This window comes from Ustilago hordei, assembly GCF_900519145.1.
Source record: "Ustilago hordei strain Uho2 genome assembly, contig: UHO2_contig_12, whole genome shotgun sequence".
NCBI lineage: Eukaryota > Fungi > Basidiomycota > Ustilaginomycetes > Ustilaginales > Ustilaginaceae > Ustilago > Ustilago hordei.
This window is the reverse complement of record NW_024545263.1, coordinates 525,849-547,341: the sequence shown is the minus strand read 5'-3', so window position 1 is coordinate 547,341 and position 21,493 is coordinate 525,849. Positions and strand designations below refer to the sequence as shown.

General features: G+C 50.0%; 5 protein-coding genes across 5 annotated transcripts; 1 reads left to right on the top strand and 4 right to left on the bottom strand.

The window, feature by feature from the left end:
• Positions 1-230: 230 nt before the first annotated feature.
• UHO2_05225 (uncharacterized protein) lies at positions 231-1,685 on the bottom strand (the record flags this gene model as incomplete). The annotated part of the gene is made up of 1 exon (XM_041556227.1): positions 231-1,685. One exon carries the CDS (start codon positions 1,683-1,685, stop codon positions 231-233), a length of 1,455 nt encoding a protein of 484 aa, XP_041412161.1.
• Positions 1,686-4,498: 2,813 nt separating this feature from the next.
• On the top strand, positions 4,499-6,328 carry UHO2_05224 (uncharacterized protein; the record flags this gene model as incomplete). Its single annotated transcript, XM_041556226.1, has 1 exon — positions 4,499-6,328. One exon carries the CDS (start codon positions 4,499-4,501, stop codon positions 6,326-6,328), a length of 1,830 nt encoding a protein of 609 aa, XP_041412160.1.
• Positions 6,329-6,577: 249 nt separating this feature from the next.
• On the bottom strand, positions 6,578-7,564 carry UHO2_05223 (uncharacterized protein; the record flags this gene model as incomplete). Its single annotated transcript, XM_041556225.1, has 1 exon — positions 6,578-7,564. The coding sequence occupies one exon, from the start codon at positions 7,562-7,564 to the stop codon at positions 6,578-6,580; it is 987 nt and encodes a 328-aa protein (XP_041412159.1).
• Positions 7,565-8,068: 504 nt separating this feature from the next.
• Positions 8,069-9,504, bottom strand: UHO2_05222 (putative ILV5 - ketol-acid reductoisomerase (mitochondrial); the record flags this gene model as incomplete). Its single annotated transcript, XM_041556224.1, has 2 exons — positions 8,069-8,984; positions 9,137-9,504. The coding sequence occupies 2 exons, from the start codon at positions 9,502-9,504 to the stop codon at positions 8,069-8,071; spliced, it is 1,284 nt and encodes a 427-aa protein (XP_041412158.1).
• A 1,480-nt stretch (positions 9,505-10,984) lies between these two features.
• UHO2_05221 (uncharacterized protein) lies at positions 10,985-14,014 on the bottom strand (the record flags this gene model as incomplete). The annotated part of the gene is made up of 2 exons (XM_041556223.1): positions 10,985-12,902; positions 12,966-14,014. 2 exons carry the CDS (start codon positions 14,012-14,014, stop codon positions 10,985-10,987), a joined length of 2,967 nt encoding a protein of 988 aa, XP_041412157.1.
• Between the last annotated feature and the right edge of the window lie 7,479 nt (positions 14,015-21,493).

Here is a 21,493-nt window from a genome sequence, read left to right as displayed (position 1 = left end):
GGCTTCAAGGCGACATGATCGTGTCAAAAATGCGCAGCCCACACTGCTAACAGCCCTGACTTGGACTTGCACACAAAAGCAAGAGAAATGTCAATGGAAATGTCAATGGAAATGTCAATGGGAATATGATTGGCTGCATGAAAGGATGCCGCAAAGGATGCCGCAAAAAGAGATACAAATACAGAGCAGAGGTATGCTGATAATGCGAGACAGGTGTGATAGGAATGCTTTCATTGCCTCCAGAGAGGAGATACGTGGCCAGGTTCGGGCAGCACCTCGTCAACACTGCAAGAGTGTGTGTAGAGGCAAGCACTTTGGCGAGTGAAGGAAGCTCCAATGTCGTCAAAGGAGCGGATCTCTTTGTATTTTGAGGCAGCCTCGGCAGTGCTGGTGAAGCCGAGAGTAGAGTGGAAGTGGGGAGGCGCCGAGATGGGAGACGATGGCCAAGATGCAGTGGAAGAGGAAAGGGCTCGCAGTGAAGCGCAAGGGTTGAGGAGAGGTAGACTGAGCAGCTTGGGAAGGGACCATGATCTTGTCAAAGTAGCCTTGGTGGAACTGTCAGATTCGGAGACAAAGTCGCTCGGGAGAAGAGAGCCAATGCGTTGGCGTCGACGACCAAGTAGTTGGCCGGCTTCCGCAGAAAGCTGTTGTGGTGTGGTGGATGATCGGTTGCGTGGTTGCAAAGGCGATTGCGGTGTTTGCAAAGGCGATTGAGGTGTTTGGGAGCTGGGCTTCTGGAATGAGTCGTTGTTGTCAGAGACAAGAAGCTTTTCGAGAGCGGAAGAGCCAAAATCCAAGAGCATTTCTGCTAGACGGAGGACAAAGTTGCTGGCATGGTTTCGAATGACGATGGACTGCGCATCATCCGATTCGAGATCCTGGGAAACATTGAGCTGCTGCTGCTTGTAGGCAGGCGAGGGGCGGGGGTTTGGACGAGTGCGGCGGTGGGACTTGGAGGGTGAAGCTTTGCGCTGCTCTCGAAGACGGATGATACCAGCGGCGAGCTGAGCTTCGGGGTCCTGGTCGCCGAGATCGCCGTGGCAGGAGCCGTCGGACTGGGAACACTGGATGGGAACGAGGGGTGGGCTGCTCGTCTTTGAGAATGGGACTGCTGCCGTTGGCCAAGGCATATTGAGAGTGAGAGAGTTTTGGGCGGACAGTGCGGAAAGGTTCTGCGAAGAGAGACGGAGAGGCTGGGCGGTGTCGATGGTGAGAGGACGTGCTGGGATGAGTTTGAACTCGTCACCGATAACGGAGCGGTTCTTTCGCAGAGTGCGGGTCTGGAGAGAAGGGGTGGAGGAAGATGTGAGAGGTGCAGTCATGGAGCGAGGGCGAGCGATTCCGAGAGGTTGGATGGTGGTGATGGAGAGCGGAAGGGTGGAGGAAGATCGGCTGCGAGGGTGCTGAGGGGAGTTGGACTTGTTCTGAGCTGGTCTCGGGTGGAGAACATGTTGGTCAGTGTCGCTGGAGTCATCGCTGTCATAGCTCATAGAGTGAGTGAGAGAAGCAAGCCAATGGGAATCGCATCGATAGAGATCGCTGTGACGGCTGCTGCGATGTTTGAGGAGCTCATGCTGGTATTCGAGGCCCTCACCGTCAGAAGCAACACGGCCGAGGAAGTGGGTGCGAAGAAAGATGGGATCGTGGGAAGAAGGAGCTGGTGCAGAGTAAGAAAGAGAAACCATGCCGATTGAAAAGATGGTTAGGCAGTTGCGAGAGAATGAGCGAGCAAGTGATTAGAGGTGTACAAGGATGCTGAAGAGCGGCAGAGGAGATGCTGATAGTGGTAATGTCAAGAGAGATAGGTGTCAAGCTCAAGACGGCCTGCAAGACGAGTTGGACTGGCCTTGCTGCGGTGAGAGAGGGAGAGCAAGATGGCGAGAGTGTATATATCCAAGTTGACTTTTCCCAAGGCTAGAAGAGGCTGAGAGGTTGAGAGGCTGAGGGGTTGAGGGGTTGATAGACTGGAATGATATATACTTGGCCACTCACACAACCACTCACTCTTGGACAGCTCTGACGGTGGCTAGACATTTTCATTTCATTTCATAAATAAATAAACATTGGAGAAGAAAGGGAAGGGGCTCCAGACTGCAGAGTGGAGAAGGAGGTTGGAGTCCAGAATTCGAAAAAGAAAAAGAAAAAGAAAAAGGAAAAGAAAAAGGAAAAGAAAAAGGAAAAGAAAAAGGAAAAGAAAAAGAGTGATGTTGTGGTCGTCGTTATTCGTGGGAAGATATGTAGTAGTGTCTAACTAGCAGCAGAGATAGACAGCTCGACTCGCACTGAAACTGTTTCTTTCTTTTTCTTTTTTCTTTTTCCTTTTTCCTTTTTCCTTTTTCCTTTTTCCTTTTTCTTTTCCTTTTCTTTTTCTTTTTGTTGCAGGAAATGTGGCGGACTTGAAGCCAAAAAAGCAACACGAAATTTTGGTCTTGGCGCATAGGAGTTTTCTGCGCTCAAGAGAAACTCAACCCAGAAAACCAGAGAGCAACCAAGCGTTGGTCCGTAGCCTGAGTTAGAATGACAATTTAACATTCCTTCTTTTTCCCCTCAATTTCTCAGCCTCCTTTTCCAACTTTTTTTTTTTGTTTTTTGTTTTTTTTTACGCCTTCTCAAGAGCGATAACTCATCGTTGACATTCTTTCCCCGTTGACATTCTTAACCGCCACGACATCTTGCCTTTCTTCCAATGCGGTCCAGCAGCAAGAAACTCCAGCAAGAAAGAAGGATCCACCTCATTATCCACGCTCGCTTGTGTGGCAGGTGCTCCGAGCTCCAGCTATTTCCTCGCCAAGTTGGCTCTACGATGCTTCAAGCTCCGCTCCGCTCGCTTCTTGCCAAACTCGCCTGCGCAATCCTTTGCTTGCCAGCTCCTCCGAAATCTTCCAAGAACAACATTGACCAGCCGTGTAACACGACGCCCGTTCCCAAGTTCGGTTAGGCTCGCCTCTCTTGCTGTTGTTTTCAAACGGCGTTCGCTCTCAGTCCTTGTCCCTGCCTCGGCAAGGTAACCCTAACCCCTCAGTCCGGTCCTTACCTCAGCGCACTGAAAAGGAGGTCCAAGGTATAAGGGAGAGAGAGAGAGAGAGAGAGAAAGAGAGAGAGTCCTAAGTGACGCTTGTGTCCCTCCGGACCAAAAGCTGGATCGCATGACGCATTCACCAAGCCAACTTTCCCATGCACCGAGAGGCCAATAAAACACCAAGTGCGCCAACTTGCTCCCGCTAGCCGAGCTTTGCTTGCCTGCTTCACCCCTTTGTCCTCATCACAGCTACTCTTCTGCAACGCTGATTGCCTTTTGGCTGCCACTACTCTTTGACTTCTATCTGCACCCTTCGATGCCTTCTGCAAGCCCAGCTCAATTCGCCGCAATTTGCCGCAATCCGCATGCTTGCACCTCGGGGATGGACATGCATACCCTTCGCCCTTTAAGTTAATGTCGAGCAACGTCCAATGGTCGACCTGAGCAACATCATGTGCGCAATCACGCTGCACCCAACACCTTGTCTCTCTCTACAGTCTAGAGGGGCTCAGGATGACGTGCGACAGGCAAGAGTTGCTTGTAGCTCAAGACACTTGTCTGTCGCACAAGTCAAGTTGAGGCCGCGTTTTACCCCAGATTGTCTCGCCTCGTTTCCTGTTCTTACAGTTGCGTTGCTTTGCTTTGCTTTGCTTTGCTTTGCTTGGCTTGGCTTTGCTTGCACGGCTCGCCTCACCTCGCTACACACTCTTATCTTGCTTTTCCAGGCGAGATACAGCATGCAGGGTCGCAGTTCCCTCACGTTTCTCTCAGGCACAGTCGCCTGAGGCTACACTGACAACAACGTTGCTTTGTCTTGACATCCAAGCACACGCCATTTCCAAGTTGCTAGTAGCACCACGCTATCCATCCTGCCGAGCTTTGCATGACACCACCACACAATGTGCCATGGTCTTTCTCCCAGCGTTCGGCAGGCCTTGCGACAATGGTTCATTGTAGCATTGGCGGCGACTGTACAAGTCTGAAAACGCCTTTGTTGCACTCTGCTGATACTCCGATAAGCAATTGGCACGGGCCATTTCGTGCACCACCATACAGATCCAACTTGATTGCTTGATTGGCTCCTGATTCTTCCCACACATACTTACCGCACAAGCCTCACTTCTAGCATCAACATCATCCTACACGCCTCGTTGCAAACCTTATCGCTGGTGCTCGGTGAGGACCCAAGATAAGCAGTGCCACTTTGGAGCCCCGCCCTTGCACACAACATCCATCGCAGGGGGGGGGGGGTTGGTGGCGTGTGGCGTGTGGCGTGTGGCGTGGGAGAACTTGCAATGCTTCTCGCACGATAAAGCTCATTAACCAATGTCGAATGTTCGTTTGCCTTACAGAGGCTGACATAATATCAGAAATTCGAGAAGGCTCGTCATGCACGGCCACCTCAGCAACTCGAGCACAGCTCGGAAGCAATTCCTGCCTGTACATCTTGACACCATCTCACAAAGAAGCGCTTCTACAATGGCTGCTGCAACTTGGAGCAGGACAAGGCGCAGTCTGCTCGGGCAGCTATCTCGAGGCAACCGTGCTGCCACAGCTGGTCCCAGCAGCATTTGTACTAGTCGTAACACTGCTCGCCGATCAGCTTCTTCAGCAGCAAGTCCGACGGACCTCCTCGACCCGTACACCGCCTCATCCTCTTCCATCGTTTCATCAAGTACCAACCTCGCAGCGCCCAAACGAACCTATGGACAGCCCTTGCCACACTCGCATCCACATTTGTTCCCGAGACGAGGCATCCTCGGTTCTGAAGATGCCGTTCTTCGGCCTGGCGACCCTCTCCCCCAGCACGGCTTGTACGATGATGGCCTGGGCATCGTCGCAACAGAGCAACTCACCCCTGGAATCCCAAAATCAGAATACGAGCAGCGAAGGAAAAATCTGATGGAAAGGCTACCAGACAATAGCGTAGTCCTCGCAATGTCAGGCAGAGTCAAAAGCATGAGCGCCAACATCTTTTACAAGTTTCGTCAAGAGTCCAACTTTTGGTATCTCACCGGTTTTCAAGAACCGGACTCGGCTGTGATTCTGGAAAAGCATCCTTCCAGTTCGCGAGGGTACAAGATGACCATGTTCGTTCAGAAGCGCGATCAACATAATGAGACATGGAATGGACCAAGAACAGGGCTCGATGGAGCGGTGGACATTTTCGGTGCTGACGAGGCATTTGAGCTTGATCCTGCCATCTTGCTCAATCTTCTCAAGCAAGTTTTGCCGAGATACACACATATCTACGTTGAGCCACCATTCCAAGCTAGCACGCCGCGACGAGGTAGTGCAGGAGCGGCTTGCAAAACGGCAAACATCTTGAACTACCTCGCTCCTCCTTCCACGACCTCGTTGGATGTGTTTTCGAAAAAGTCGGATTTCGATCAAGTGATCAAACTGGTCGGCGATACACGCAAGTCTCATTCCCTCTCTGGCCAAGTGGAACGCTTACGATTCAAAAAGTCACTCAACGAAATCCGCATAATGAAGCGAGCGGGCAAAGCTTCAGGCGAAGCCATGGCGGAAACCATGGGCTTTGTTCGCCCCGGGGTTTCCGAAGCGCAACTTCAAGCAGTATTCGAATACAACTGTGCTTTGCGCGGATCACAGCGTCCTGCCTACGTCCCCGTCGTAGCATCTGGTTGCAACGCTTTAACGATCCACTATGTCAACAACGACCGTCTCGTGGAGGCCGATCAACTAGTCTGCATCGATGCCGGCGGAGAACTGGACGGCTACGCATCCGACATAACCCGTGCCTTCCCTTGCAACTCCAACGGACTCTTCTCTTCCCCTCAAAAAGATCTCTACTCGGCCATCCTCGCCGTGCTGAAATCCTGCACCTCGCTCGCCACAGAATCGCAATGCTACACCCTCGCAGACCTGCACCGTCACTCGGTCCACCTGCTCCGCCAAGAACTCATCCAGATCGGCTTCCACCTATCCTCGCGCTCCCTCGAGACTATCTTGTATCCGCACTACATCGGTCACTGGCTCGGCATAGATCTGCACGACTGTCCAAGTGTACCGAGGACGAACAAGCTCGAAGAGGGAGTTGCACTCACCATTGAACCTGGAGTATATGTTCCTTTTGACGATGCCTTTCCGAAGGCCTTTCAGGGGATGGGTGTTAGGCTTGAGGATGATATTGCACTCGTGGGGAAGCAGGATAATTTGGTTTTGAGCAGTGATGCTCCCAAGGAGGTCGAAGATGTTGAGGCTGCTTGTCAGAATCGTTTGCATCATAAACACACTAGGAAGGATATCGTTGCTTATCAGCCAGATCTTCAGTCTTGGTCGTAGTTATGTTCACCCTCAGAATGTCTTTTCAGCATGCTTTACCTTCTCACGCAATTGCATTGCAATCTCATCTTTCATCGCCAATCACACACTAGTTTTAAGAAAGTTGCAGTGCGATTTCAGTTGATTTGGGATGGATGCTGTGTTCTTTTGAATCGATGCTTTATAGCCGCGCCAGTTTGGGTTGTATTGTTGCATGTTGCTTCTGCTATGAACGCTTCCTGGATAACTTGCGGGCGTTGAAACGATCCGCTAGTGCAAGCCTTGGCCATAAACGTCGCTGAAACTAGGTCTCTGGCTAAACTCGTTCCACAGGACCGTGACCTTTTGGCCTACCTTGCCACCATACTGGGCCAGGAGTGCATCCAAGGCAACCAACGCGTCCTCGGCCGTCTTTCCACCTGCTACAGCACTGATCCTTGCTATCCAAGGCACCAAATGCAGGTCTGCCAGACTGATCTGGTCTCCCAATGCAAAGGGACCTTGTATTTTCCTTTCCAACTTGACCAACGTCTCGACTACATTCTTCCAGCTTGTATTCGTCAGTTTAATCAACTCTTCCACTGCTTCATTGTCCGCATCGACATAAGCTTTGGTGAGGAGCGATTGGGATTGAAGCTTATCAGTGTACCATTGTTTTAGATTTTCCTTGAGGGCATTTGATTTAGGATTGGCATTTGCATCGAATGCTGTGCCACATTCTTGGCTAATTGCCTTGAGCTGTTCCTGCAAGGCCTGGTATCTATTTTTCACGAACACGCCTGGCAAAGCTTGCCTCTTGCCAGCCAATTCGGTGAGACTCCTTAATCCCAGGAGGAGAAAATTCGGATCTACAGACTCTTGATGAACGATATTGATAATATCATCACTATCTTCCTTGCCTTGGATCGTTGCTGGAGCTAAAATAGGTGCGGGAGCTCCATTCGCCCCTACCACGGTATTCGAGCAACGCGATCTATCCAGAAACTCCAAAATCGCTTTAGTATCATTGATAGCCCGGAATTTAGTGTCGACTTCAGCCGACGTTGTTTCGAGCAGAGGAACGACGAGTGTGGGGACCGTTCCCTTGGAGTTGATGCGCAGATAGGAGGGGGAGAAGTTTTCACCGCGCATCAGATCGACTGTTTTCACGTCAAGATCCGTGCAGGAATACCCTTTTTCGATAAGCGTCAGACGAGGCGAGGAGGCCCAGACGGAGCCCGAGAAAGTGTAGAGCGTTGCTTTGTGCGGTTCGCTCATTGCTGTTGGTTTAGATAGCTTTCCTTGGGAAAAGCACGCTTAGTGGTGGTGGTTGGCGAGCAAGCCTTGTCGTCTTTGTCGCTGGTGTTAGGAGGGGTTGCATTTCATCCGCGTGCACGGCCCAGAAACCAAATTATATATTTACTTTGGCCTCAATGTTAGGTTTTCCTGGTACCAACATTCATACAAAGTGACACATTCTTCCTTGGTCCTCCTAGCTCCCCCTCGTCCTTCTTCCTCGCAAAGCACGATAGCACTCATACCCACCACACACCTCCATCCCGCATCATTCCACTGATCAGAGTGTGATGTGAGAGTTATCAAATGCATTCTAGCCAAAGAGAAGTACGGAGAAAACAAGAAGAGAGAGAGAGAGAGAGAGAGAGAGAGAGAGAGAGAGAGAGACAAGTAGAACAATACTGTACATGTACATTCGCCTTACGCTGCCTCACTAAAGAGCAAACGCAAGAGGTGCTTTTGATAATGCTGTTGAGGGAGCGAGGTTTAGAGGCCCTTATCAGCGTTCTCGGGACGCAAAGCACGAACCTTGTGACCGACCTTCCACATTTCCTGAGCTGCAATAGCATCCGTCTCCTTATCAAAGTCCTCCCTATAAGTCTTTCTGTTGCCGAACTGCAGAGCGCGTCTAGTCTCGCTACCGTTCTTGACACTCTCATACAGCTTCTCCAGCACAGGCTTGCAAGCCTTTTCAAACTCTGGAGCCCAATCAAGCGCTCCACGACGAGCAGTGGTCGAGCAAGCCTTGTACATGTAATCCATGCCATTGGCACCCACGAGTGGGTAAAGCGACTGCAAGGCCTCCTCACAAGTCTCGTTAAAGGCCTCGGAAGGACTATGGCCGTTAGCCCTGAGCACATCGTACTGCGCCTTGAAGAGACCCTGAATGCCGCCCATGAGGCAAGCACGTTCGCCGTAGAGATCCGAGTAGACTTCACGTTCGAAGGTGGTTTCGTAGAGGTAGCCGCATCCTACGGCGACACCCATGGCCGAGGCTTTTTCGAGCGCTTTTCCGGACAGGTCTTGGTAGACGGCGATGGATCCGTTGATACCACGGGATTCGAGGAAGAGAGAGCGGACGGTTCGACCGGATCCTTTGGGGGCGCAGAGGATGATGTCTTTGTCTTTGGGAGCTTCGAAACCGGTTTCGGATTGATAGGTGATTTGGAAGCCGTGAGAGAAGTAGAGGGTATGCGTCTTGGGCATCTTGTCCTTGATGGATTTGTAGACGTTGGCGCAAGCAGCGTCAGAGAGGAGAAGCATGGCAATGGTGGCCTTTTCAGCGGCTTCTTGGATTGGGAAGAGGTTCTTGCCAGGCTGCCAGCCATCTTGGATGGCTTCCTTCCATGAAGCACCGTCCTTGCGAACACCAACGATGACGTTCATGCCGTTGTCGCGGAGGCTGTTGGAGCGGGAGCGATCAAGAAGAGGGAAGAATACAGTCAGTATGCGGTTCTATCGCAGTCACCATTCTGAGCACAGCAATGCGCTCGAGAACGAGACAAGAGTGCCAAAAGGGCAAAAGCAGCAAGATGAGAAGGAGGTAATACTAACTTAAGACCCTGTCCGTGACCCTGGGAACCGTAACCGAGAATAGCAAAGGTCTCGTTCTTGAAATAGTCCTGGAGCTTCTCAAGAGGCCAGTCCTCACGCTCGTAGACCTTTTCAGGGATCCCCTCGGTGAACTCGATCGTCTTGAGACCACGAGCAAGCCAAGGCTTAGCAGTGGCAGAAAGCATCTTGTTGAGGGTGGGACGAGCAGTAGGAGCGAACGAGAGCGATCGAGCAGCGCCAGCACCAGCACCAGCACCAGCACCAGCACCAGCACCAGCACCAGCACCAGCACCAGCACCAGCACCAGCACGTCGGGTAGACGAGCGGGTAGCAGCCCTAAGGGCAGTTCGTGCGACGTTGGCGTTCATGGTGTGTGTAAAGAGAAGAGGAGTAAGGATCGTGCGAGATGAATGTGGTGAGGGAGAAAGAGGCTAGGTTGGAGGGGGGGATTCTGAGATATAGAGATCCAGCTGTCCTTCTGATTGGATTGCGCACAGACCAAAAAAGCACAGACCATGTGACTCTTTCTTGCGCCCTGTCATTCGTCCATTCCCAATCAATTCTGGTTGAAATACAAAAGTGACACTGCTTGCTTGTAATTGACAATAGAAAAGCGGCTGTAGTGTGGGCACCAATTGTCATTTTTCAACAAAAAGCGACAAGAAAACGAGTCACCTTTTTTTTCTTTTCTTTTTTCTTTTTTTTTTTTTTTCTTTTTTCTTTTTTCTTTTTTCCTTTTTTTCTTTTTTCCTTTTTTTCTTTTTTCCTTTTTTTCTTCTTCTCTTTCCTCGTCTTCTCGCCTTCTCGCTGTTAGATCAAAAAACGCTTCTCCAATCAGCGGCTGCCCGATTATCTGCGATAGCTTATAGGGGGTATCAAAGTTTTTGCGTTCTTTGAAAAGCGCGTTTTTGGAGCAAAGTTGAACCCCCCATTTAAGGAAAAGCGGGTTTCCAAAAACGCGATAAAATCATACGGCCGATAAAATACGTATCCTAACAGTAAGCATATGAGGCATGAATCATACGGCCGAAAGGAGGCGCAACCTAAAAGTAAGCATATGAAACATGATTCATACGGCCAATAAGAGACCTAACTTAACAATAAGCATATGGTACATGACGTGGCACCTATCTTCTCCACCTCGGGTATCAGATAGCCGGTGTGCCGAAGCCGATCGCAATGATCGGGCCGGACGCATGCCGATACGCGGGACTGGCCACAACAACTTGCTACGGATCCGAGTGTGAAAAGGCAACAAAGGTGTGAGATCGAACTAGTGCTCACATACTTTCACTGTTGTGGAGTGAACTCGTTTTGCGTTTTTGAAAACGCACGAAAAAGCCGTGTTTTCAAAAACGCGGTTTTGTTTTTCACTTGGCGCAGCTTATGTAAGCTTTTGCGTTTTTTTGAAAAACGCGCTCTTCAAAAAACCCGCGTTTTTAAAAACGCAAAAACTTGGATAACCCCTTATGATTACATGTGTCACTTCATTCCACATACGCACATACAGACCATCAGTAGAAGCATATATACCTGGCATTGCTTTGGAACTAGTCTTCTCCTAGAATAATGATCTTGCTATCTACTTTGCCACCCTCGCTTGTGCATTCCTCAGCATTGTCAATCCAGATCCATATGCTGTTTTTTGCATTGAGCCGTGCCATTATCATCATCTGTTGCTGCTGCTGCTGCTGCTGCTGCTGATGGTGGTGGATTGGACACTCCAGTCGCCGAGATCGAGGGCAGTGCAGGCTGGACGCGATCGTTCCAAATTGGATTGGACACCACATTGAGCTGCTCGTACATGGGTATCTCGGCAAGAGTGGTCAAGATTTGCTTAAAGATGGCTCAGATCTTCAAAACGTCGAGGCAAGGATAGGCGTACTTGTTGGTCACACCTTGGATGCAGAGTCGAGGGCATTCAGTGCCATTGATCATCTGCACATGCAGGCGGAATCCTTTAGGTTTGCTGGCAAATGGTGTTGAGGTGCCCAGGTCAAGCAGAATGCAGAGCAGAGCCCTTTCGGTGAGTGGCTTTTCACCTGGCGGTGCATGCGAGGTGTGCATGATCGATGGTCCAGCGAGCTTGAGCATTACATCCGGCTTACCTGATCCGGCTCCTGGCTGCGGTTCGTCGCGATTCTTGGCTTCCCATGCAACGTAGGTCATGTAGCGTGCGGCGTGCATCTCGATGCTGGTGGCAGCATCATCCTGCATGCCAGTGGGAGTAACAAAGGGCCGATCGAGGTTGCCCATAAAGATGGGGAGGATGCCATCGATGCCATGCTGCGAGTGTGCCATTTGCAGTCCAACTCCACACTTCCAACAGTACCACAGGTATTCGGGAGAGATCTCGGTGATATGTTTGGGCAGCACATCAAAATGTGTAAAGTTGGTCCACGCCACTGTTGATGCTGCTGCTGCCGATGTTCCAGCTGGCGGTCGTTGCAGTGCCGGACGGGTGGACGAGCCGTCCTGCTGCACTCTTTCAACGTGTTGGCGCAATTGGTTAGCATTGGTCTTGTCGAGGTTAGCAAGCTCTGAAAGGATGGTTTCGAGAGGCACCGCGCGGGTCAGCACCTTGACATGCTCCGGTGTTATCTTTTGCTTGAGCGCGTCCAGCTCTTTGCGCTTTGCTGCGTCCCAGGCGACAACCAAGGCCATGCGCGAGGCTAGCTCTCCATACATCCCCTTGAATCCGGCGATTGCCGAGTCCACAAGGCATCGGCCTTGGAAGTTTCCCATGATGGAGCTGTACATGTCAACTGGCTTCGACCCAACATTTTTTGCGCGAGTGCACAACATGATGAGCGAGGCAGCGATTGCCAGCACAGGTTCCGACGGAGAATTGACATACATGGTGGCATCATTGGATATGCGGCTCACCATACGCATGTGCCGGTCCATGGTCTTGTCCATGAAGAGCTTTTGCTCGCCAAAGAGGGCGCCACCGCCTTCATGCACCGGAACAAGGCCAAGGGCAAGCCGCGAGGCCATGACACTGAAGCACTGTGCCGTGTTGTCTGCGGAGAAATCCTCTTTGCCTTGAAGCTTGAAAAGGACATTGTCCCAGAAGTTGCCACTCTCGAGTGCAGGCCAGAGTGGCCATCCGTATCGGATGAGGTGGTCACGCGAGGATGCCTGCGAGGCACAGGAGAGGGCACGTTGCTCCTCGGCGAGCACATCGACACCGACGCCGACAAACGTATGCAAAGGCGCCAAGTTCCTTCGACGGAGCGAGGCCTGATCGACAACGTGTTTGACGAGATAAGCGGCACTGCTGCTGGTGCTCATGAGTACCAACCAGAAACACAAAGTCTTGTATTCATCCTGGAGCGTGCCAATGTAGTTCCAAGCACGGCGGAGGCTGTTGAGCTGATTGTTGGGCGCGTTGGGCTCGGTGACAATCATTTCGATGCATTCGTCAAAGGCTACCAGCACTGGAGGCACTGGCACTTCGGCTTGACCCAAGTGCAGATGACGCGACACGGCAATTAGCTGCTCATTGAGATCGATAAGAGGCTGCCGGAGAGCCACGTCAAAGATCGTTTTGTAACTGGGTGTTAGGAAGGATTTGGAAGCTTTCCCCTCTACGAGCTTGAGTACAATTGGGAGATCGCTCTCTGCGAGCTCGGATATAGCCTTGAAGTGGTTGTTGCAGGGATAGCGGTCAAGAGGCTTGGGCAGACCATCGTCACGGGTGACTGGTTCGAATCGATTGAGATCGCAAAGATGTTGATACTTTTCGGCGTCGGTCTTCCAAGGTCTCAATGCTTGGGCAAGCGTGGTGAATCAGGCACGAAGGAAGCAGGCCACTTGAAGGTCGCACCTGCTGGAATATTTGCTCTGTGCATTGGCAAAGTAGGTTCGGATGCCTTGGTCTGGGAGTGGATAGCCAGCCTTGGCGTTGCTCTCGGCGCTTCTGTTGCGAAAGCAGACGTAGAGGAGGGGGGTTCGTTGCTGACATTCATACACCATGTGTGTCTTGCCTGTACCACTCGACTGAACGATGGGGGTGCCGCGAAAGTAAGGCTTGGGTTCATTTGGATCGAGTTTGGCATAGACAGCATTGAGGTGAGAGACAAAGGTGAGGAAGCGATTGGGTGCGTCACCACAGTAGGGTCGATAAAACCTGTTTTCAAGATGAATGCTGGTACCGATCACCTCTGGATCTTGGGAGTGCTTGACATGCGATTGTGCGAGGTGAACGATGACCATGGCAAGGGCCTGGTCGGGGCTATTGAAAGTGGGGAATCGCGAGGTGAGGTTGTTGTAGACAGTGGCAAGCTGGTCAACGACAGGGGTAACATTGTTGAATATGTCTTTGAGCTCTGGTATGACTGTGCAAAACCTAGACTGGTGTTTGATGAGGCAGTCGACTATTGAACTGAGCTGGCCAGGATTCCAAGATTTATGCCTACTATACATATCGCAAGCCATTTTGTGAAAGCTGATGAGAAAATCCCAATCTTCAATGCGTCTGAGCTGAGCTAGAAGACTTGTTGCCTTGACGGTGCGAGGGGTATTCTCGAGAGCTTGTTGGGGTAGCGCTGAAGTGGGCTTGACAGGCGTGGTAGGATCGGCAACCTGCTTTGACTGGGGGCTGCGATGATGCAAATTAGGGTGGGATTTGAAAAAAGAATCGAGAAACTCGTAGATGCGATCCAGAGGCCATTTGTTACATTCGAAATGGCTGAGTCGATCATGCAACATTGCAGAGACTTCGAGAAGAAGAGGTGATGATGTTGAGATGATTTGGTTGTCATCAGAAGATGGCGGAAGTAATTCGTTGAGCTGAGACCATTGTTCTTTAAAGCCTGGCAATGGTGCATTGCTGCTACTGGAGCTTGGCGAATGCGAGGGTGGTGAAGACGACATGATGGAATGGTGAAGCCCAAGCACACTAAATGCTAGCCGATATTGAGTAGACCTAAGATTGTGGCCAGAGAAAGCGTGTCGTGGGTGGTGGTTATGGTGATGGTAGTGATGATGGTGGTGATGATGATGGTGATGATGATGAATCCGAGCTGAGCTTTCATCTTACATGCGCACCGTACAAGCAAAAATTTGAAAGATAGGTATCAGACTTTCTCGTGTGGCTAGTTTTCGCGCGAGAAGATTTCGATTGAGCATTCTTGTGCGGCTAGTATTCGCACGAGAGAGTAGTTGAAGTTGAAGAGAATTTTTTTGCAGCTCTTGAAAATAGAGAGGAGGGGGTATCAAAGTTTTTGCATTTTTAAAAACGCGGGTTTTTTGAAAAGCGCATTAGGGGGTTTCAGTTTTCTCTGAGTTTTCAAAACTCCGAGTTTTCATGGTTTTTTTGGATTTTGAAAGCTTGCTGCTTAAGTAAGCTCTGCCAGGAAAGAAAAGCTCAGAAGTTTTGAAAACCCCTACTTATTTTTGCCATGAGCCTGGGTTTCTGAATATTTGAGTTTTCAGCAGGAGTTTTTGTCATGTGCTGATATCATGTGATTCTAACACAATTCTGCACACAACCCTTGACCTCCACTTTCTGCACTGTCTACACTTTCTCACGCTTTGAGTTACGTCTGTCCTTGCTTCACTTCTATCACCATCTCCAGTAGCATTTCCTCCCTGTCAGTGCCAGGACATGGACATGCCATCCCCTCACGACCATATCAACAACATTACACTATTCACAGCTTTGCAGCGAGCCTCTGGATTGGCTCCAGCATCAGAGCAGTCTTCAACTGCTTTGCAGCACAACACAATAATGTCAGCTCAGTCCAACCTTGATTGCTCTCGTCAGCGCCACCCTTCTGCAACTTCCAGCACCTTGGCTGGGGCTGAGTCGACTCAGCCAGCAACCTCTCCTGCTTCCCCTTTGTCCTCCTCCACTCCTTCTGGTTCCAACGCCACCACATCTGCTGGTTCTTTGCCTCACCAAACCTCTACCCAGCCAACTCGAATCTCTGCAACTCACAGACATCAAGCCAGTACTCGTGGCAGCAGGTTCAACAAAACAGATCGTATTGCCTACTTCAATTGGTCGCCTAGCGACATAAATAACCTCGTTGATATTATCTACAATAATGATCATTACCAACGTGTTCTATTGCCAGGACGTTTGACTGCAGAACAGGAAAAGGGTCTGAAGACAAACAAAGATGTTATCTGCAGGCAGATATGGCAGGAGCTGTTCCCAGACGAGTCCACTGTTGGTGGTGCTGGTTGAGTAAAGACTAAGATTCGCTGGCTCACTGAACAATACAACAACATCAAGAAGACCATCTCACAGCAGACTGGTGCTGGAGTACTTCTTCAAGACATGGATCACAACAGCTCGGTAAGTACAACTTAGTTGATTCATGTTAAGTGTGCCAACATTCTTATACTTTATATCTCTGTCTATGCTTCTTTATCAACTTGCAGGACTATGCCACATGCAAATCGATTGCTTGAAGCTGCCCTTGGTTTGAGCACTGGCACAAGATGATGACCAACTGTGCACAGACTGGTCCAGTTGTTCTTCTCACTGGTCACCCATATGATGCCACCCCTGCCTCCTCTCAGAATAACTCGGTTGATGCCAATGTGAACATGGATGATGCCAGCGATGCTCACTACCCTCAGTGACGCAACATTCCTGGCATGGAATCCATTCTTGAGGAGTCGCAAAATGATCCCATTGGAGCAAGAGTTATCTCATCTTTTTCTTCTTCGGTTGCAGCCACCCCAGCTGCTGCTTCATCTTCATCCCGCTCGCCCTTCTCTTCCTCATCCAACCCATCTTCGATTGGCCCCACCCCCTTCACCATTACCCCTATAGACACTCCAACCCGCCAGCACTCATCCAGCACTGCTTTTGAGGCTGATGAAGTGGACAATGGTGATGGTGACTCTGTTTACCATTCTCCAGCCACAGGTACAACACCCAAGAAGTCTCGACCCTTCACTTCCAAGAGCAAGCGAGAAGAGCTGTCGGAAATTGTGTGGGCCTGCACCCAAGACATGCTTCAGGCACGAATCAAGGTTGAGGAGGGATGCATGAAGAGGGAGGAAATGTGCATTCAATTTGCCAGGGAAGAAAGTGAGAGACAAGAGCACATGCAAACTGAAGAGCATGGTTAGCTCATGGAGATGGTGCAGATGATGAACCCTAATCTACCCTTTGGCAACATTGCTGGAAGTAGTCAAAGCAATCTTGATCTTGACCCACTGGTTCTTGCCATGGATCAGCAGGACAATAGCAATTCAGCTCGTGAGTAGACCATTTGGCAAGAATGGTGTTCCTTTTGAGTTCTCCAAGTTCTGTTCCTGTGTTTCCGACTTGTTGTACCATTGCTCTCTGTAAAGCTAGCTCTCAATATGTATGACTAGCATACCCCATACCCAGTCTTCCATGTAATCTCTCAAATGTAGATTGCTTCAATGTGATGAATTGTTCCACATACAAGATGCTGATCGGTGTAGCCCCGGTTCCGAGCATGCATGTTGCACAGAAATCAGCTGCACAGAACCCAGCTGTGCAGAACTCAGCTGTGTTGTGTTTGTAGCTTTGGACTCTCTTTCGGACCACATCATCCTCTCCTATTTCTGGCCCTCTACTTCAACCATGGTGTGCACTTCCGACAAACAGCACCTCCTGGATGACATTGAGACCACCATCATGCACTCATTGATGGTGGAATCCAAGATGCAACTTGATCTGATGGATGTTGATGCCACTTGGCACCCTAATGATGGCCTTGAAGATTCTGATGATGACATGTTCGATCATGCTATCTCATTTGCGCTCATCAGGACTTACAACATCATCAGCCAGTCTCAATACACAGTTGAACGCCTTCAACTGCCGCAACGAAAGGATCCCCTCATCAACATGCTTGATCGATATGCTGTCATCAACTGCAAGCTCTTTCGAGGGGCTGTTCGCATGACCCCAGATGCATTCCAAGCTCTCACTTACAGACTCAGCACAACCAATGCCTTCAGATCAATATCAAGCTTTCGGCATGTTCAGCAGCAAGTGGCAGTTGGTCTATATTGGCTTGGACAGTCAGGAAATGGTGGTGGAGTTCGTGATGTTGCATTTGCCTGTGGTTGCAGTTGGGGCTCAGTTCATGTGTGGACAGATAGGACTATTGCAGGCCTATATGAGCTGAACAGCGAGGTAGTAACCTTTGCAACTGAAGACAAGCATGCTAAGGCAAAAGCATGGGTTGCTGATAAGAGTGGAGTCGAGGAATGGTCTAGAGGATGGTTGGTGGTAGATGGTACACACATCAATCTTGCTTGGAAGCCAGCACTCAATGCTTGCGAGCATTACTCATACAAGGGTGATTATACATTCAACATTGCCCTTGTCTTCCTCCCTCATTCCTTGTGCATTGTTGAGTCGGTGGTTGGACATCCTGGGTCATCACATGATGTGCAAGTCTGGGCTTCAGGCAGTGGTATTGTTGCAAAGCCTCGTTTGCATCTTGATGAAGGCGAGTTTGTCTGGGTTGATGCTGGTTATGGCTACTCCAGCTACACAGTTGGACCATACAGCAACACTGCAGCTGCAAAGAGCAGAGATCTCCACTACTTCAACTATTCACTCTCCTGCATTCGTGTCAAGGCCGAACATGGCATTGCCTACCTCAAGAACTGCTTCCAATGTCTCATGGGATTTCGAGGCAACCTGTATCAAGAAGAGGACCACGAGAAAGCTGCACATACGGTCCAGGCTTGTATCATTGCACATACATTCGCAAGCCGTTATGATTGACCAGATGAGGTGGCAGAATACCTTAAGGCATCAGAAACTCTATCTGAAGCTGAGGTGCTGGAGACCACATCAGGGATGGAAGCATATCAGCAGGCTACCGAAGATGCAAGGATACAACGAAGGGAAAACCAGCAGCAATACAAACAGGAACAGGCTGCTGCCATGGAGGGCATGTCTCAGAACCGAGTCCAGAAGTTCAGGCAGGAGAAAGCACTGGATCTTAGGGAGGAGATGCTCACTGCACTCTTTGCTTCTCATGGCCGCCCTTTTGAGGACACAACAGCAGAATCTCAAAGGATGGGAATGACAACATTGGCCTTTGCCGAATGGCAGGAGAGACAAAACCGATGGCATGAGGCTCGCAGAAGACAGCGATCAGAACAGGTGTGATGTAAGCTATTTGCTTTAGCTTTTCAATCAAAGGTTTTGGCATTGTTCAGTATACTGTTCAACAATGTCTGATATGATCACTTTGATCTTGACCTGGTGTAGGGAATCAGAGATTGTTTTTACTGGGTGAGTCAAGTGAAACTCCAAGATGCATGTGTCACAGGCCTGTGCAGTTTCTTGGGGCGTCAAAAATTGGGCCCAAACATATTTTCAAAGTATTGTGTTTTCAAAACTCAGAGATAACTGAAACCCCCTATTTTTGGAGGGAATTTGAGTAAAAACGCTGTCAGGGGTCTCGCGCCTGAAACCCAGGTCGGTCTGTCGAGATACTCAGTGACTATCAAACTGTGCGACAGCTATTGTCTCAGTGTCGGTCAAGACAAGCTAGTCATTTGGCAACTATCAAGTTGCGCAATGACAGTGGGTGGTGTTCATTGTATATACTATTGTAGGTTTCAGCTGACCTCTGTGGACACTCCATTCAGGGGTAGCTCAGCACGATCAATATCAATGCATAGGTTGTGATGACACCAAGGTCTGGTGTGAGTGTTGATGATGATGAGGTTGATGATGTTGGTGATAAGGTTGGTGGGTGTTGATGATAATGAGGTTGATGGTGTTGGTGATAAGGTTGGTGGCATCAACATGAGTGTCCAGTGTGTTGACTGATGCTTGAGGTGATCCCCAGACTGCAGTGGACTACTGCCTTCGGTTCTATCTTGATCCGGACCACTAACCTGCTATGGGGCGCCTTTGGACGTCAGGTAGTGGTGATACAACACACACACTACGATGAGGAGCAACCTTTGATGGATTGCTGCTATGCTGACTGAAACTAATATATACTTATGCTGAAGTGATAACTAGTTATGATGGTTGTGTGTAGAGTGGATGAGGATCCACTCGACCTTTGATGATGAAAAAGCATGGTTATATACCTCTTCACAGCATCGCCAGTGATGCTGCTCCTGCTCTCTCTCCAGAGAGTACCTTCTTCATCGAGTACTGCTCAGGGGCCTCTCCTGCTTGGCACCCCTGTGCCTCTTGAGCTGTGTCGACTCCTTCGACACTGCTCCTCCTCCTCATGACCTGGTGTCGACTCCTTCGACACTGCTCCTTCTCCTTTGATCAGTGACAGTTCCTTTGGCTCTTGTCTCTCGAGCCCCTGAGTGGTAACCATCTGCATGCTCCTTGAGCTTGGTCCTCTTCGTGGCTGTGCCTGCTCCTTGAGCTTGGTCCTCCTTTGCATGTGAGTCCGTAGGAGTCCATGGTCTCCATGGAGACTGCACTACGACCATGCTCTCTACTGGTCTCAACTAGATCTTCGATACCTGTGCTCCTTCCATATGAACCTGTGACCCCCCTGCTTCTTGAGCATCCAGGCCCATGACACTACCCCCCTCTTAAGAGCCGAGCTCTGTTGAGGCATGCTCTGGTCTGGTTCATGCTGACTCCTCCTCCTCCTCCTCCTTGACAACGTCACCAACATCATCCTTCCTCCTTCTCTCAACGTCATCCTCCTTCCTCTTCCTCTCTTTACTCCTCCAGTTCTCTCCTCCTTTCTCTATTTTGTCTACTCACTCGTCCCCCCTCCGACACCTCATACTCCTGGATGAGGTCAGGACAGTTGAGGTTCTCTACTGGTTCCCATGAAGCAGCTTCTTCTGAGTACCCTCTCCACAACACCTTGTACTCTGTAGTCCCATTGTGTGAACGCTTGTTGATGAGTGCTTCGACTTCGAAGTCGAGGTCCTCATCTGGAAGTGATGGTATGGTGGGCTGTTCAGCACGTTGAGGAAGAGAACTTGTTCTTGCTGGCTAGAGCATGGAGACATGGAACACATCATGCACCCTAAGGTTTGCTGGCAATGTGACTTGATAAGCTCAGCGTCCTACCCATTCCTGAACTGGGTAGGGTCCTGCAAACCGGGTATCTAACTTGGGTGTGGGTCTCCTTGTCTTCCAGTTTCAACGGTTGATATAGACCATATCACCCACCTTGAACTCGATGTCCTTGTGCTTCCTGTTATACTGGTCTACTGATCTACATTGTGCCTCTCTGATCTGCTCCTGGAGGTACTTGCAATGCTTCTTTCCATCCATGAGGTACTCGAAGCGACCTGGATCATTGACTCCTAGTTGTTGAGGGATATCAGGATGAGCCTTGGGGTTCCATCCATAGCATGCAAAGAATGGTGAGACACCTGTCAGGGGTCTCGCGCCTGAAACCCAGGTCGGTCTGTCGAGATACTCAGTGACTATCAAACTGTGCGACAGCTATTGTCTCGAGATACTCGGTGACTATCAAGTTGTGCAGTGACAGCAGGTGGCGTTTGTTGTATATACTATCGTAGGTTTCGGCTGACCTCTGTGGACACTCCGTTCAGGGGTAGCTCGGCACGATCAATATCAATGTTATGATGACACCAAGGTCTGGTGTGAGTGTTGATGATGATGAGGTTGATGGTGTTGGTGATGAGATTGGTGATGTCGATGATAATGAGGTTGATGGTGTTGGTGATAAGGTTGGTGGCGTCGATGATAATGAGGTTGATGGTGTTGGTGATAAGGTTGGTGGCGTCAACACGAGTGTCCAGTGTGTTGACTTGATGCTTGAAGTGATCCCCAGACCGCAATGGACTACTGCCTTCGGTTCTATCTATATCCGGACCGCTAACCTGCTATGGGTGCCTTCGGACGTCAGGTAGTGGTGATACAACACACACACTACGATGAGGAGCAACCTTGATAGATTGCTGCTATGCTGACTGAAACTAATGTATACTTTATGCTGAAGTGATAACTAGTTATGGTGAGTAGAGTGGATGAGGATCCACTCGACCTATTGATGAGAAAGCATGGTTATATACCTCTTCTCAGCATCGCCAGCGATGCTGCTCCTGCTCTCTCTCCAGAGAGTACCTTCTTCATCGAGTACTGCTCAGGGGCCTCTCCTGCTTGGCACCCCTGTGCCTCTTGAGCTGTGTCGACTCCTTCGACACTGCTCCTCCTCCTCATGACCTGGTGTCGACTCCTTCGACACTGCTCCTCCTCCTTTGATCAGTGACAGTTCCTTTGGCTCTTGTCTCTCGAGCCCCTGAGTGGTAACCATCTGCATGCTCCTTGAGCTTGGTCCTCCTCGTGGCTGTGCTTGGCCCTCCTTTGCATGTGAGTCCATAGGAGTCCATGGTCTCCATGGAGACTGCACTACGACCATGCTCTCTACTGGTGTC